Genomic DNA, 17,135 nt, shown 5'->3' with positions numbered 1-17,135 from the left:
AAAGAAGACGAAGGAGGAAAAAAAAGATAAAAAACAAACACTAGTGTTGTTGATTTTACGGTGACGTGCCGCTAGCGGAAGTTGTGTGCTGACGTATTTCCGGGCTAACGCTGGACGCCGGAGCATGATTGACTGCTGGGGGTTAAAGTCCAAATGTAAGCAAACTCCCCGTAATCGATTTTCGTCTCCCTCCAGTTGTTTTTCATGACTTTTATTGACGCGCAGTTGGCGAAGAGAGGTTGCCGCACACTCGAGTCGTCGCTGTCGTCTTGTGCCTCTTTCCGAAACATGTTTGCGCTCATGTGTTGCGTTTCTTTGCTACTTTTGTTTGTCTTGCCGCCGCTTGACTCCACCACGCAAGCGACGCAAGCGAGCCGCAACGACGAGCCCATCATAGGTCGGTTCACTTGCAATTCACAATCGCAACTTTTACAAATGGTCGCATTTGAAATGGATGATGGGTTGATTTTTTTTCTCTCTCTCTCTCTCTCGTGTTGAAGGGATTCTGGCGCAAGATCTGTACACGCCCAAAGAAAATCACAATGCTTACATCGCTGCTTCTTATGTCAAGTTCTTGGAGGCGGCAGGAGCCAGAGTGGTGCCCATCATGTCAGACGCCATGACGACGACAACAACAACAACTATTATTATTATTATTATTATCATGATGGTCATGTATTTAACCTTTCTCTCGTTGCAGGATCAATCAGACCGATGAAGAGTACAGGAGACTCTTCAAATCCATTAATGGGTACGTACGAGATGCTACTTGGACCGAGGTGACGTTACTTTCAAGTTGGATATTCACAAAGGTGGCAAATCCAGGTCCAGAGAGTAAAAACCCGGCCACAGTTTGGCTTTAGCATCAGGGAGCTCGATTACCTGCTAGGGTACTAGCTAGCTAGCTAGGGTACTAGCTAGGATACTAGCTAGCTAGGGAGCTAGCTAGGGTCCTAGCTAGCTACTAGGGTACTAGCTAGCTACTAGGATACTAGCTAGCTAGCTAGGGTACTAGCTAGCTACTAGGATACTAGCTAGCTAGCTAGGATACTAGCTAGCTAGCTAGGTCCAGGCAACAAAAATGTATTGCAATGGGAATACAGAAGAAAAATCATCAAGTATTTTTTTGTAAATATGAAATTGTATTTTATGAACAAAAACAATTTGTTTGTTTTTTATTTTCATATAAAAAAAAATTCTCCAGTGTCACCATATTATATTGCATGTCTATGGGTCACTCGCATGCTTGCATAGTTCAAGCAATATGTATTTATTTTTGGTACTAATTGTATTTGTTGCACTTGCTTGCCCGCCAGCGTGCTTTTCCCCGGAGGCGCGGCCAGCATCTTCTCATCGGGCTACCAGAGGAGCGCCAAGATCTTCTACGAGATGACTCTGGAGGTAGTAACGCCATTTGCACGACAACAAAGAGTTTGAGCGCAAGACGTCCGAACGCGCGTGTGGGCCGCAGGCCAACCGCCGAGGCGACCACTTCCCCATTTGGGGGACGTGCCTGGGCCTGGAGCAGCTCCTCCTCTTGACCAACGGCGTCTCGCTCCTCACGCGCACAAACACCAGCGGGGTGTCGTTGCCGCTCAACTTCACCGAAGGTGCGCTCGCGAGCGCGTTTTGTCTGTCGCTGCGTCAATCGCAACGCCATCCATTATTTTTCTTTCCTCCCCCCGCGCAGAAGCCAAAAGTAGCAGAATGTTCCGAGGATTCCCCGCTGAACTCATGGATGCGTTGGCCTTGGAACCTCTCACGGAGAACTCGCACATCTGGAGTTTGCCAGTGGAGGTACAACAACCAGGGGGGGGAAAAACACCCTGCAAGAAACTTTCTTTATTTTTTTTCGGGGGTGTAGGGAAAAAAAAGTTTGATTTTGAAGTACCGGTAAATTAAATGAAGCCATTTTTCTGCACCGCGCCATCATTTTCAATATCTTGCCGAAAAAATACATTTTTATATGAATTTAAGAGAAAATTACACACTTTTTAAAAACAAGTACTACATTTTTAAAAATGTATTATATTGATAAAAAGCAGTATTTATAATGAGATCTTTTTTGTAAGATTACTGTAAACATTTGTACTTCTTGGAATTCTTTTTAGGTTTTTTTTTTATGAAAAAAGTTATTTATGAAAAAAAGATGTATCAAGTACAGTAATGTATATTTATAAAGAATTGTGTTAATCGTGCAAGAATTCAATCATTTAGCTAAAGCGGCCTACTTAACGCTTTGAATGCCATCCATTTTGTTTTGTTTTGTGTTGTTGCTGTCGCTGCCGTGTGTAACGAGTACATTTTTGTATTTTCTAGCGCGTTCCATTCACCACCAACAAATGTTCACGTTAGTTCGCTCCTGGTGGACAAAAGCCAGCACTTCGTCCAGACTGTTGCTACCAGTATTTCTTGCAAGTTTCGGTTTATTTCTTATAAATGAGTGAGTTAATTTCTCATACATTTCGGACAAATTTGCCACTTTATAATGTCACAAATCTGCAGGTTTATTTCTCGTATTTTGTGAGTTGGTTTTTTTTTGTCTCGGATTATTACACCCCCTTTGAAAATATATATTTATATGCGGCCCTCATACGCTCTCTCGTTTTGCAACTCTAAGTCTAAAGAAACAAATCATTATTATAGAGAAAAATATTGCAGTGTTACAAGAAAAAAAGTCAAAACATTTTCATAGTGCTGAACAGTTTTGTTTTGTTTTTGTAGGCATTCAACAGCAGCAACAACCTGACCTCTTTCTACAAAGTTCTGTCCACCAACACGGACGGGAAAACCGAGTTTCTGTCCACAGTTGAAGGTAGGAATGACTTTAAGCGTACTTTGCACTTTTGCTTCCTTTGTGACTGACGTAACGAACCAACGAACGAACGAACAAACAAACCAACGGCATTTGCGCTGCGTAGCGTTGGATTTCCCCATTTACGGCACGCAGTGGCACCCGGAAAAAAACGCCTTTGAGTGGAGGAAGCCGTACGTGGCGCACACCCCCTCGGGAGTGCGCGTCACCTTCTTCATGGCCGAGTTCTTCGCGAGCGAAGGTACGTGATCGGCCCGTCCTGTTGCCGCGTGTCAACATCAAGCCAGTATTTGCTCAAAGGTGCGCTTGGTGCGCGTGTCGCCACAGCCAGGAAGAATTTTCACAGATTCGCCACGGAAGACGAGGAGAAGCAAGCGCTCATTTATAACTTCAGCCCCGTTCAAGGCAGCGCAACGAGCGTCTTTGAGCAAATATATTATTTCTGACACTTCACTTTGTGTATCGTTAGACGTCACGGAAACAACATTTTTATTTGTTCCGGCATGAAAATCACTTCAAGGGACACTTGACTCATTGAACCACTTTCAACATATTTTGTCTCGTCATCACATTGACTTATAAATAATATCTGTAAAAACACATTTTTCCACTTGCCGTCGACCGAAGATGACCTCACCTGTGCTGAGGGAACGGGTGCGACCAATTATAGCTCAGTTTGCTGACCAAACCCAAACAACAGGTGAGCCGTTGATTGGTCCTTACCTATTTCCTCAGCACACGAGAGGTCATCTTCAGTCGACAGCAAGTGGAAAATGTATTTTTAAAATTATAGTTATGAAAAATAATGGTTATTAAATTAATTCTGGACTTTTTTCTGCTGAAAATGAGTCAAGTATCCCTTCAAGGCAAATCAAGCTCATGCTCATTGTCAACATAGTTTCTTGCCACCAGATGGCGTCAAAGCTGTACTTTTTTTTTTCTTCTTCAGTGAATCTTGAAAGCTAATTTTGAATGTGAATATGCTTGGAACTGTATCGTGTCGTATCTCTCGAGCCGCTGCTGTTTACTACTGGAGCAATATTTAAGGAAACATGTTTACACTATATTTAAAGCTGCGCCGTTTAAGCTACTATCAAACAAATCCTTGAAGGTATTCAGTGAAAACGTAGAAAAATATCATTCATATTTGTGTTGTATTTCGCTCCGTGTCATATTGGAGCTCATGTCAATATCACATCATATTGATGAAATATTTATTTTTCATTGATAAAGTAGTGTATAGTGTGCGAACATCGAAGACAAGTTTTCATTTTATTCGTAGTCAGCTGCTCGTGAAATGTTTCACAATCTCAGGGTTAATTAGATAATATATGGCAAAACTGCCGGGAAATCATTTATAATCTCTGAATGTGAATGTTTGATCAAATAAATACAGCAATGAATCCCAAATATTGACGTCTTTATTTGAACATTTACCTTCATGCCGCCTTTTTGTGTCTTTCTTTGCTTTGGATGATAACGTTTATCTAAAAAAATAAAAAATAAAAAAATGAATGGGGAAAAATGTCAAATATGTATCCACAGTGGCATTTACAATTTTTCAATTCATTTTGCAACCAACAAATCATTTCAAATAATACTTATTTCTTCTTTGAGGAACATTTACACGGCAGAGATGCTAATGCTAATCTCACAACATGGAAATAGAATTGATGGTTTCCCATGAAAGAACATTCAAGATGTCAAACGTTGTGGCAATGAAACTAAAATGACCGTTAAACTGTAATTGAACCCGCAGAGTCGACACGAACGGCAGGAATGGCTCTTTGCCTTCACCGTATCGGAGAAGATTTGAAAACAAACCATGTGGAAGTTAGCCTTGTGCTCATGTGACATTTCGTCGAGAACGGCGAGTTCATTTACACAGTTGGAAAAAATTGAGTAAGTGTTTGCTGTCGGAAAAAAAATAACACAAATGTTATCAAACACAGCGTCATTTTTAGGTACAGATTCCAAGCTAGCTTGTTAGCGCGTCAACTTCATGCCAAGACTGAAAACGGGAGAACTTGTGGTCAATTCAATTTGTCGTTAACTTTGACTGTCTTCGCACTTGCAGAACTTTCTAACGTTTCTACGCGTCCTCGTCATCTTGAAAAGGAGCCGCTTGATTTCCTTCAAAAGGTCCCGCTAACAAGCTTAGCTTGGGTCTTTATGCTAAAGCTAGGCTAACAGTGGACTATTTTAGACAGTGTGATGTTTTGTTTTTGACCAAAATAAGGCAGTATGGTGACAAACGCAAAGACATTTGACTCAAAACAATATTTTGTCCTCTTTTTCAACCATTTAAAATGAAACGACAACATGAACATTTTGTGTGTCTTTACTTCCTCGCTTGGATGTTTGTGTGCGCTATTTTACATACATTGAGAACATTTGCTCAAAGAAAAAAAAGAATTGCAGTTCATCACAACTTTATAAAAGTCCCATCAAAGGCCGTTTTGTCTCTGCTACCGACTTCGTGCGCGTCTCATGTTCACGATGATACAAGTCCAGCGGTCCCATTTGACTTCTGTCCCCTTCCAGAGCGCCAAGTCCACACGGCAGCTCGTCTATTGCAGCATTCCAGCGCGGGTTCGCCGGCTCGCCGGGACAATTTTACGGATCCGGAGACAAAATGATGAAAAGGATGAAATGGAGGCGATCGCCGGCTGCTCTGCGGGCAGTCTCGAGTCCGGCGCGCGGACCAGATAGTTGCATAAAACCGAGGACGTGTTGTGCTTGGTCCGGGCGGCCTGTCGCTTTTTGGGGACGTGCAAGGACGAGGGCGGGGCGGGGTCGTGAGGGGGGCGGTCCAAGCCGGGTCAGGCTAACCTTCGTCTTCTGCGTCCTCGTCCGACTCCTCGTCCAGAAGTCGCTCGGGGAGCCTGAAGCACTCCTCGTAGAAGTTGACCAGCGATTGGCTGAGGTGTTGCCGGGTGGCCTCGTTGTGGAGGAAGTGGCCCTCGTCCGGGTAGATCTGAGGACCGGCGGCGGTCGGCATTTACAATCAACAAAATGGCCACACCACTTGCTTCATGTTCATTTGCGCTTAATTCGAAAACAACAACAGCCAACATGAAATGCTCATGCCACCTAGCGGCACAAATTAGCGGAAGAAAGTGTTGTCATGGCGACCTGTAAGGTGTAGTTGGCCTTTTCGTGGATGAGCTGGGCAATAAGTTTGGCCGAATGCTGGAAGTGGACTTTTTCTGCAAGAGAAATCGAAAAGATTGCAAATTGCGCCGTCCTCGCTCGGCGCCATTTTCTTACCGTCCGCCGTCGGATGGATGATGAGGAATTTCTTGTCCAAAAAGTGAGACGCGCGGTGCGCCAGGTTGGCCGTCTGAGGGGGAAGCGGACACGTGAAAAGGAGGACACCGCAAAGCATCACAATCGCATCAAAATAGGGATCGAGTACCGCGTAAGCGCGAGGGTCAGGTTTTGGCACCCCCAAGTAGCGTTCGGAAAATGCAGAAGCTGAAACCAAAGAGGATAAAGTTCACGTTAGCATTTGACTTACAAGTACGGTAAAAAGTAAGATGGCGGCTGAAGCCGAGAGAGGCTAATTTTCTTCTTCTTCTTCTCTTCTAATTAGTAGCATAACACCTCAGCTGTTCACAATGCAAGCCTGTGGCTGTATTCGGGTTCGAATTTCCCGCTCCCTGTCGGCGGATGTGACGTCATGTGCTCGGTAAGTGCAGTTTCATTTTTCATCAGCAGGTGGCAGTAGCGATTTGAAATGTAATATTTATGTGTTCCGTCGCTTTAAATTATGAACGTTGCGAAATGTATACGTAACATCGACATCAAATATGTCAATTACGTACGGTATTTTACTTTTATTTACAATAAATTCATGAAAAGGTTTGGATTTCAAAATTGGACTTTCAAACAAGGACCAAGGTTTGAAATGAAGCTTTTGGGTTTCAGATAACAGTTAACAAGTTTGTCGCCCAACAACATGAGCTTTTCACCATATTTGCATTTCTTAAGAATAAAAAAAGTTTTTCTCTCAAGTGGTTTCCGAGCGTGGAAACGAGAAACTCGTTTTCACTCATGGGGGCAGCACTTCTTCGCAGGTGAGAAAAGTCCTGGACTGGTCGCCAGCCAACGTCATTGGAATGCAAACAAAATGCGGAGCCTGACCGTATAATTGAAAGTCGGTGATGGGCGAGAGGACGGCGCCACATCTGGCAGGAGATTGGTCGCCGCTCAGCAACAAGCTGGTCACATAACCGCCATACTCCTAAAACAAAACAACACCATAGTTCTTACTATTATTATTATTATTATTATTATGAAGGGTTTCCCAATCGACATTGAACAAAAAAAATCTGCATTTTTTGTTGGTAACAAGTGGAAATGCGGGTTCATTATTCTGATAGGTCGCCTTTTTTTGTTTTGTCTTACTAAATACACGATACCAACTTTTAAGCATTATTTAAGTTTGACTCCATTTTTGATGCGCTTTTTAGGAATAAAACGTCTTGCTTGGTGGTTGCGAATGAAGCCGAATAGGAATTATGCTGAGAAATCGTCCATTTTGGATCGGACGGCCACTTGCTGAAAATGTCACCGCAGTGTCACCTGACCAAAACCCCCAAAAAGATACTGCGCTGCCATTTTACAAAATGGCCGCCTGCTGCTTCATTGAAACGAATGTGAAGAAAATGTTCGCCGGTTACCTTTCCAAAGACTCCCACCCGGGTCTTGTCGATGTACGGCTCCTTGAGAATGATGCTGCCACAAACAACACCAAAGCAAGTCAGCCCACTGTCCGCACACGCGCGTCCCGTTTGCCGGCGGGCCGGCGGGCGCGCATACTTGATGGCCTGGCGCTGGTCGTGCTCCTCCAGGACGCCGGGTCGCTTCCGGATGCGCTGCAGCAGGTTGGTGCCCTGGAAGCCGGCCCCGCGCCCGTCGCAGCGCGCCGCCACCGCGCCGAACCCGCTCACCAGCACCGTGGCCCAGTCCAGGCGGAAGCGCTCCGACACGCTCTGGCCGCCGGGGCTGCTGTCGCTGCGCGGACAAAATGGAGACGCGCGCTTTCAAAACATCTCCAGTTGCGAATTGGAAATCCGTTTTCAATGCAGATTCACACAAATAATATTTGCGCGCGTGCGTGTGTGTGCGTGTGTGTGTGCGTGCGCAGCACATACATGAGCAATATGAGAGGGTAGTGCGCCGTCTCCACAAAGCCGGCGGGTTTGAGGATCTGCATTGACAAAGCTGCGAAAGACAACATGAGAGGATGAACGGCCGCAAACGCGCGCGCACGCGGCGCTTTGCCGGCAAAAACGCACTGTAGTCGTCGACGCTGACGTCCCGGTAGTGGACGAGCGGCATCTGCATGTTGGCCAGCGTCAGCCTCAGCAACTGGTTGCTCTCCAGTTGGCGCACCTCCGCCATACCTGAGCAGCAGCCAAACATCGCACGTCAGCAAGTCGCAACTTTGCCGGCCGCGATCGCCAAAGCCGGCAATTCGTCACCACGATGAGAAGCTCGCAACATTCGCACGGCGAACGTCCACGAATTTGCGGACATTTTTCATGGCGCCATTTTGCTTGTATGTTGCCGTTCGAGAGTTTCCAACAAAAGTAGCGCTTCGCTTCCCTCCTGCGGCTTTCATAATCCAATTCCCTTGAAGCTCTTTTAGAGAGAATGATCTTAAAGACCTGCGTCCCAAAACTTTTGTCCAAATAGGGTCACAACAACATCTGCTTTGGAAGCAAGAAAAGGACGACATCGATGAGGTGCAAATGTGATGTCAAGACACGAGACGTGTTCGAGAGCAACAACTCGAGTAATTGGATGACATTGTGGCACAAACAAACGTGTCCTCCGCTGAGAGGAGTAATCAGATTACCTCAAGAGCGGAAGGTCGTTCTTAATCGCGTTATTGTTTTGAAAACGCAATATATTCAGAAACAGTGCAGCTCACATTCTGCATCGTCGATGCTAGCAAATCGCGAGTAGCGATTTGTTATTTATTCCAGATGTTTATTTTGGGGAAACTATATTGCAGAATAAATGAATGATTGTTTACGAGAAAGAAAAGTACACATTTTCTTCCCTTGGGATCCCAAATGTCGTCTTTTTTTTTTTAGTGGCACTCACTCTGTTTCTCCCCCGACATTCCCTCAACGTCGACGTCTTCGTCTTCGTCATCTGTCCGCGTCTTGTAAATGGACACAAACGGCACATCTGGACCTGAAGACAAATGACAACAACAACAAAATCCAAACATTAAAATGACACGCTGTGCTGCAAAAGTCATTTCCTGACAAATCACAAGAGTAAGAAAAGATGCCAGAATGGACTTCCTTCCATTTTGGACAACACGTTCGTCTTGAAAACAGAAAAACAAATCAACGGCGCTTGTTTTGCAAATTGGGAGCACACGGGTCCCGCTTCTTCTTCTTCTTCTTCTTTATTTTTCTATTTTCTTTCCCTCCCGCTGTGACCGTGATGATGTCACCACTTTATCAAATCATTTTTTACAAGCGTCCCGCCAGGAGCGTGCCGGCGATGACCTTTGCCCCCCGGCGGGCCGAGGCAAAGCGCTTTACGGCAGGAATCTCATTTCCTCCGGCGTGACTGCGAGAACGTGTGACAAAACGAGAGCCGCAATGTGATTGAAGCCTCGCAAAGCTTTTGGAACGTTACAAATAATAATTGTAGCATTCACATTGTTTTCATTTCATTTTAAAATTGCACATCTGCATTTACAATAAACAATCACCATAAAAAAAAACAAAAAAAAAAAACCTTAGTGGTCGAAAAAAAAAGAAGCCTTTTTATACATGGTCGTTTAAAAAAAGAAGAAAAAAAATGGTCGTGTTTTTCATGAAAAAAACCGCCTTACTATAATTGGTGGTTCAAAATGGCGTCACCTTGGCAGTGGAGCAGGAAGTAGCTCATGTTGTGGCAGAAGGAGCCGCCGATGTAGCCGCAACCGGCGGACAGGCCGCACGAGAGGCAGCGGCGGTTGAACGAGCCGAACGTGTCGGCGCTGACCGCAAAAAGACGAAACGCAACAACAAAGTCAACTTGCGCTTTCTTGACATTTCCAACCTTTCGAACCTTTCCAGCCGCACCTGTAGAGATGCCGTCGCTTTGGGCCGTCTTCCGTGCTCAGGAAGTATCTGGAAGGTGAAAACAAGTCGTAAACAAATGATAGACGACATCATTCGTCAGAATCAAAACATGTTTTTTCGACAACAAAAAAATCTTGGCAATTTTCCGCCACCAATCTGGTGTCTTTAAAAGCAAAATGGCGGCCGACGGACATGGGTCCCTGAGACTTTTTCTTTTCTCTTGTTATGACGACACACATTTGCCCAATTTCATGTTGATGGATCAAACTGCTGGCAGGGAAACCATTTTTTTTGTCACACTTTCCTCAAAACCATCATTCAAATTTGCTAAAAAGCTTGGAAATGCGGCGGCGTCGAGGATGCCGGCTTTCGTTGGGATTCACTCGCGTCAATGACCGAGGGGGAGTGGATCAAAACCAAAATGTCTGACTTCCTGTTTCGTTGCCGGGACTTTGTTTTGGGACCGACGACGATAGACATATTGATCCAATTCCAGGTTGAACGTGGCGAGGGGTCCGAATCGTTTCTGACCAAAATCTCGATTTGGACTCACATGAGCTGCCGTTCCTCATGATAGGCCAAAACCTCGGTCACGTCCCAGTCGCCCGACGTGATGGACTGCAGCGTGTCTGCGCTGGCGTTGGGCTGCATTTGGGGAAACAAAAAGAAAAAAAATAGCGGCAAATATTCACAGCCATCGGAATGTCGCCGTGAGCGCGAGCGCGTACCTGCGAGACGGACATGGAAATGTGGAAGAATTTGCCGCGGCCGCCCTGCGGGATGGCCCTCGTGAAGAACAGCCTGTGGCCGTCTTTGGAGAACAGCGGCTTCTCGTTCTGAAAGTCCAGCGCAGCGAGTCAAGACGCGCGGAAACTCGCTCGCTCGCTCACCTGCCGACGTTCTCACCTGTCTGTAGAGCCACCCTTCGCTTTCGTCTTCGTGTTTCTGTGGAGAATTGAGGACATTTTTGATTTTGTAATACTCTGTATGAACTTACACACGATATGACGCTGTCGTAGGGCCGTGTATATATTTATATTTTTTTCCAGAATATTAAAAATAAATAATCGCAAATTTGCCACTGTATGGAGTTTTTTTCTCATATATATAGATTAACGCCCTCCCCTCTAAAAAATAAAAAATAAAATAAAATAATAATAATAATAATAAATAAAAAAAAATTTTTTTTTACGTGGCCCTAATACGCTGTTGCACACGCACACAATCCATATTCGTTGAGATTTTTTTTCCTTCCAAAGTTCGAATTTCGAGTTGTGCACCTTGAGTGTAGTACCACATTGTGCCACAAAATGCCTGGCAGCACTGAGGTCTACTGGGAAAGATGCAGCGTAATTAAGAGCAAGAAGAAGGTCATACGCTGTGAGTGTGTAAAAGCAGCGGTTGTTCGACATGGACGCTAATTTCCAATAGCTATGTTATATGTTAGCATTAAGCTAGTTAGCATGTTATATGTTAGCATTAAGCTAGCTGTCAAAGAAAAAGTTTGGTTGAACATTTGGATTTCATTCGATGTTCTACTCGTTCTTGGAATTCTTGACCAGGAGAAAACTGCCACTTAAGAATCATTTTGAATAGTGTTTAAAGTGAGTCGCGTTGAATGATGACGTGTCTGCAGCATTTTGTGTTTCTTGAACGTATCTCTCTCCACGTCGGCTGTAAGGCAGACCTTGGCGCAGACCCCCGTTGTGGCCTGACACAGCGTCAGCACGGAGATGTTCTGGGCCCGGTTGAGCCAGTTGACGGCCAGTTTGGTGGTGGTGGCCCATTTCACCATCGTCACGTAGAACTCGCTGAAACACGCCGTCGACGCGGAGGCAAAAAAAAGCAACCGCTGATATTAGCAAACCAAAACAAGGAGCTGAATTTGTCTTCTCACCTCAACCTGGGGTCATCGGGTCTCCTCATCTCGATGGTGTGAAGAGGCCCGTTCAGGTTGACCACGTACAAGGTCAGCAGCGGGTTCTCCTCGCCCGCCTGCGCAAATTCATCAACACGCGCGTCAAGCGAAAAAAGCCCAATCCAAGCCGAGCGTGCCGAGTCCACCTTGGGGTAGTGGTACTCCTTCCCCGTCGGGTAGGGCATGCCGGTGAACATGGGCAGCTCCATTTTGGGCACCAAGGTGTCGTTGATGGTGGCGTACGCCAGCCTGGCGCCATCCGGGGACCACCAGTGGGCCACGTGGGAGCGCAAAATCTCCTCTGAAAGAAGAAAAACACACAAAAACAAACAAACAATCACATCAGGAAATGTCATTATGTGGCTGCAGGCTAACATGCTAACATGCTAACATGCGCTTGTTGTCTCGCAGCCAACAAGTGATGGCCTATAATTACAAATACAGTACATTAAGGCGTTGATTCCCGCCCCCATTTGCACACATGAAAATTGTCCTCAAATTGAATTGAGACCTCCACCAAGGCTTCAAGTCAATGTATTTCTATTTTGTCTTTTTGTATTTTGTAGCATGTTGCGCTACTTTTATCTTCAAGACATCAATCTATAAATCGTGTTTCTCATTTTCATACAATTTTGCTTCTTGCTCAACAGGACATGTCCAGTGGATATCAAAAGTCTGCACACCCCTGCTTGAATGCCACGTTTTCGTGGTGTACATAAAAAAAAGAGACCAAACAAAAAATGATTTTGACAAATTTCCAACTCAATTGAATTGAAAAATATTTTGGAGAGGGAACATCAAAATCAAAAGGTGGGCGTGGCCTGTTGTATAATGCGAAGATGTACGAACGGTTTAGTGAGTCGAGGCCGTCGGCAGTTCGGCAAGAAAACGCTTTTCATCTTTTTGTCTTCCCGTTTTCCAAACCAAATGCTTTGGATTACAATTCCGTGTAATGGCGGCATGTGTTTGCTTGACATGCAATTGAGCAACTGTGAAAAGGTACAAATACAAGAAAAAACAAAAGCCGAAAAAGTCAAAGCACGCTGTCGCAAAAAGACGGTCAAGCGCTTTCAACTTGCTTTCATTGGATCGAAATGTCTCAACCGCGTGATTTCCAATTGCTTTTGCAAAGATGTTGCCATTGACGTCGCCGTTTTCACGTCAACATCTGCCAGCGATCGTCGCGCGCTCAAGACGCGCCGTCCACATCATCACGCCGAGTGTCCACTTGACTCCCGCAAAGAGCAAAGCGCCATCTCGCGATAATTGCCGCTTTTGAAAATGTTGTGGCGTCTTCCGCGGAAAGACGAGCGTGACGAGCGCCGATGACGGCCCGTTTGCCGTTTCGCTCTCAAGGCCACTTCAGCCCGGAGAGGTTCGACCCCGACGACGGCTAATGGGGCCCTTCAAGGCGACGGTCGGCCAATCAAACGCCGGCTGGACGCGCATTCAGGCAAAGCTTGCCGCGAATGCCGGCGCAATCATTTCAGGCAATTAGCAGCGGCGCCGTCGCGCATTCGGATGAACTCCGTTTACTCGTTGGGTTCCGCAGAGGGCAGCGCAGGTGCGAGATGAACATTTTGGAGAACGTCTTGAGCAGAACGATCATAATTGCAGCAGCCGGCAGCATCTGCAATCTTTTTGTTTGTCTTGTTCATAAATGACATGGAAAGCTTCAGAAGCAACAGAGAGAGAGAGAGAGAGAGAGCGAGAGAGAGAGAGGGAGGGAGAGAGAGGGAGGGAGAGAGAGAGAGAGGGAGAGAGAGAGGGAGGGAGGGAGAGAGGGAGGGAGAGGGAGAGAGAGGGAGGGAGAGAGAGAGGGAGGGAGAGAGAGAGGGAGGGAGAGAGAGAGGGAGGGAGAGAGAGGGAGAGAGAGAGAGGGAGGGAGAGAGAGGGAGGGAGGGAGAGAGAGAGGGAGGGAGAGAGAGAGAGAGGGAGGGAGAGAGAGAGGGAGGGAGAGAGAGAGGGAGAGAGAAAGGGAGAGAGAGAGAGAGCGAGAGAGAGAGAGAGGGAGGGAGGGAGAGAGAGAGGGAGGGAGGGAGGGAGAGGGAGAGAGAGAGGGAGAGGGAGGGAGGGAGGGAGAGTGAGAGAGGGAGGGAGAGAGAGGGAGGGAGGGAGAGAGAGAGGGAGAGAGAGCGAGAAGCGCTTTTTGGCTTTTCGAGCTCACTCGCAAGCAGAAACGTGCTTTCAATTTTTTAATCCAACTCAATCATCAGGAATCCTCCAACATTTGATTCTTTTTCTTCTTCTTCTCAACGTTGGTGACCTTAACGAGGAAAAACACTGCAGCATAGAAAATGATGGAAAGATTTTTCTTTTCTTTTTTTTGTTCATATGACTAGTTACTTGATTTAAGATAACTCATAATAAATCAAGCAATTGGTTAATTGATCAAATTCTTAGTGCAAATAAAAACCGATTACATATAAATTGAACTTGTTTCAATGATATTTTTATTACATTTCATGAATAATAAAAACATTCTGGAATTGGTTGATTTCTTTCGTGAACATTTTTTTTTCCTGAAGACCTGAATGAAAAACTTTGTCACTGGCTTGAAATCCTAATTTGTCAACATCTTGAAGACCCCCACGCTGTCCGAAGACCCTCGCTGGAAACCTAATCATGTCTTGAAACGTCAAGACTCTTAATTCTAATTCTAAAAACCCAAAATGTTTTCCCCTTAAACTTAATAGCTTATTATTAAAAAAAATGATTTGGCTAATATTTGTATTTTATTATCATCCTCATTATTATTATTATTTTTTAATTGACCTACGAATGACCTTGGCTCTTTTCAGACTCGCACGTGACCCACCCGGCGGCGTTCTCGCGAGCGGTCGTCTTTGTTTGTGAGGCAAGCAAACAACAATAGATTTGAATAGAGCGCCGCTCTCTTCACCCCCACTGCGGCGCAGGCGTCGGAAAATCTCATTAGAGATGCTTTTGTGGGATTACGAGGTGATACGGCAGCCTGCTGCACTCCTGATTGTGCTTTCAAGACAATTTATTAAAAATGCCCCCCCCCCCCAGCTTCCCCCCCCCCCCCCACCCACACACACACACACTTCAAAGGGAGCAAATCTGAAGTTGACACCTTTACTTGAAAGTCGCCTGCAGGAACACAAATTACCTGCCGGGCAAAAGTCACTCAAATCAAAGTCACAGCGGTGTTTTTATTATTATTATTTTTTTGAACGCGTTTATCAGGACTCGTCAGAATATGAGGGGCCGTCGGGGACGGAATTCAGGATGACATCTCGCGCGCTCTGTTGAAATATGATATTTTCTTGCATTTCAACAATCTGGAAATCTGTTTTTATTGAAAAGAGGGAATCAAACTGAATGGAACCTTCCCATTTGCCAATATATCAATATCGTGTACATATTGAAGGGTTTTATTATGAGCGGATAATCTGACGTCGTACCGTCTCAAAGTGAGCCGCACCATAACGAATAGAATTGGAACCCCGTCATCGTAATCCCTTCCAATCGCATTGAATCAAATCGTTTCACTTGAAAATGCGACTGTCCTTGAATCGTGCCGCATCACATATATCGGAAAGCGTGTCCGATCGTCTTTCGTGGGGAGCGGCACACCCCAAATAGATAGCAAATAACAGACGCCCCCGCCAATGTGGGCCGCAACTCTTTCAATATGCTCTCCATATTTGCAGTCTCCTCCTTCCGCACGCAGACGGAAGATGAAGGCAGCAACGGATTTTGAAGGCCGGGAGATTATTGGCCAACCTTTTCACCCGCCCTTTCGCGTCAAAATCTGCCGCTCGGTGACAGGCGGACGCGGCTTAAAACCTCATTTCTCCTCGGCGGCGGCCTGAGCCTCCGCTTGACCTTGCCCCCCCCCACCGCCTTCCTTCCCGGAGGAGTCGGAGTCATCGTCAGGAACATCGGCCTGGGCCGAGCGTCAATACACGAATGGCGCGAGCATCACCAAACTACTTTTCCGGTAAGGATGCTTAACGGCATTAATAGAAGACGAAGCTTTTCAACGGAGCTTTGGGAAAAAAGGTTCAATAATGCGACCATATGCGAGCAAATGACTCCAACATGCAAGTCAGCTTGAAAAGAGCTTTTTTGGAGTACCCCAGGGATCTTTACAAGAGCCATTCACATTCAGGCGTTATGATGACAATGAAACAACTCGAATTTGGGAAATTCTGACAACGGTGCTACTTGCGAGCACAATGACAAACTGATCCTTGTTGTGTTAGGATCCCAAACCCGGGTTTAAAAGCCCATCTCAGTCTTGAAACCGTATTTGTGCATTAAAACCAACTTAACCCTATAAAGCCAAACATATCATATTAAATAGAAGACATTTTGAGACCTCTATTTCATGAGTGCAATATTCATTTTCCCATTAAAACCCTGACGTATATGATCTGACACGTGCGCTGCATGGATAATCCATTAGAGGGCAGTGTCACTCAGCTGATGGCTTTTCCAGCGACTTTGTAAGATCGTCCCAATTGAGAAACGAGAAACACTTAATAGTGGAAAATGTCGTTTCTGATTTGTGGAAATGTTTGATATTTCTGTTTATGACAGTTATGAATGTACACATTTCAAGCATTGTGACCGGATGTATCAAATATGGCACAAATCAAAAGTGGAAGTAGATTTTGACAAAAAAAAATCGTTTGTGCAAAAGGACCAATCGATACTCTATTTACAAAGATTCAGAATTTTCTCTCATTTATTTCATGGTTCAGGCTTTAGATGAAGTCAGAGGTGTCACACTTATTTTTGTTGAGGGCCACATTGTCATTTCCTTTGGTGAGCTCAAACAAATTTATGATTGCCTCATATTAATTCATGTGTACAAAACAAATTGATGTTTCAAATTGGTAACAAACAAAAAAGTGCTTGCAATATTAACATTTTTAAAAGTTTTTGCGGGCCACATCAAATGATCTGGCGGGCCGGATCTGGCCCCCGAGCCTTGGATTCGGCACCCGTGACACACCGACACCATATTTTGAAGCCCTCAACACAATCTATACTCAGCAGCATTCAAATGACACGAATGGACCCGAGGCTTAAACGGGCGAGAATGACGCGTGCCCCGAAAGCGGCGACTCGCTTACTTTTAAATGTCAGCCTGCGGAGCGAACGACGAGGCGCTCCAACATGAAATTAAAAGCGGGCTAATCCTGGCGCCGCGGGTAACCTTTACGTGATGCCATTCAACGACTTACAGCTTGTTGTGCAGCGTGCGCTCGTTTGTCTCCGTCTGACCGACTGCCACGCAGCGCCGATATTAAACCGATATTAAAACCGTCTG

General features: G+C 45.4%; 2 protein-coding genes across 8 annotated transcripts in view; one reads left to right on the top strand and one right to left on the bottom strand.

Annotated features, from left to right (window-relative positions):
• The first annotated feature begins 104 nt into the window (after positions 1-104).
• Positions 105-4,225, top strand: ggh (gamma-glutamyl hydrolase (conjugase, folylpolygammaglutamyl hydrolase)). Of its 2 annotated transcripts, XM_086065519.1 has the most exons (10): positions 111-155; positions 362-397; positions 501-609; positions 701-751; positions 1,317-1,401; positions 1,472-1,610; positions 1,691-1,797; positions 2,725-2,815; positions 2,922-3,056; positions 3,143-4,225. In XM_086065519.1, exons 1-10 carry the CDS (start codon positions 125-127, stop codon positions 3,259-3,261), a joined length of 903 nt encoding a protein of 300 aa, XP_085921645.1. In that variant the 5' UTR covers positions 111-124; the 3' UTR covers positions 3,262-4,225. The 2 variants fall into 2 exon arrangements, with proteins under 2 accessions (XP_085921644.1, XP_085921645.1); XM_086065518.1 differs by having other exon boundaries at positions 105-397.
• Positions 4,226-5,140: 915 nt separating this feature from the next.
• dpp6a (dipeptidyl-peptidase 6a) overlaps positions 5,141-17,135 on the bottom strand; it is a 101,872-nt gene continuing 89,877 nt past the window's right edge. For 4 of the 6 annotated variants that reach the window (XM_086065513.1, XM_086065515.1, XM_086065512.1 and 1 more), the window contains exons 9-25: positions 11,977-12,131; positions 11,810-11,907; positions 11,600-11,723; positions 10,819-10,857; positions 10,641-10,748; positions 10,466-10,557; positions 9,913-9,960; positions 9,709-9,827; positions 8,933-9,025; positions 8,119-8,226; positions 7,975-8,044; positions 7,640-7,834; positions 7,501-7,555; positions 6,962-7,061; positions 6,234-6,292; positions 5,951-6,158; positions 5,141-5,792 (exon numbers count right to left, since the gene is read on the bottom strand). In XM_086065513.1, the coding sequence (XP_085921639.1) occupies positions 5,638-5,792; positions 5,951-6,158; positions 6,234-6,292; positions 6,962-7,061; positions 7,501-7,555; positions 7,640-7,834; positions 7,975-8,044; positions 8,119-8,226; positions 8,933-9,025; positions 9,709-9,827; positions 9,913-9,960; positions 10,466-10,557; positions 10,641-10,748; positions 10,819-10,857; positions 11,600-11,723; positions 11,810-11,907; positions 11,977-12,131 (1,826 nt within the window). In that variant the 3' untranslated portion in view covers positions 5,141-5,637. The remainder of the gene's footprint in view (positions 5,793-5,950; positions 6,159-6,233; positions 6,293-6,961; positions 7,062-7,500; positions 7,556-7,639; positions 7,835-7,974; positions 8,045-8,118; positions 8,227-8,932; positions 9,026-9,708; positions 9,828-9,912; positions 9,961-10,465; positions 10,558-10,640; positions 10,749-10,818; positions 10,858-11,599; positions 11,724-11,809; positions 11,908-11,976; positions 12,132-17,135) is intronic. The other 2 variants (XM_086065517.1, XM_086065516.1) reach the window with 1 other exon arrangement.

Source organism: Leptonotus elevatus, chromosome 21, assembly GCF_054856555.1.
Source record: "Leptonotus elevatus isolate MCC_2025b chromosome 21, RoL_Lele_1.0, whole genome shotgun sequence".
In the NCBI taxonomy this organism is placed as follows: Eukaryota; Metazoa; Chordata; class Actinopteri; order Syngnathiformes; family Syngnathidae; genus Leptonotus; species Leptonotus elevatus.
This window is presented reverse-complemented; position numbering and strand designations above follow the sequence as displayed.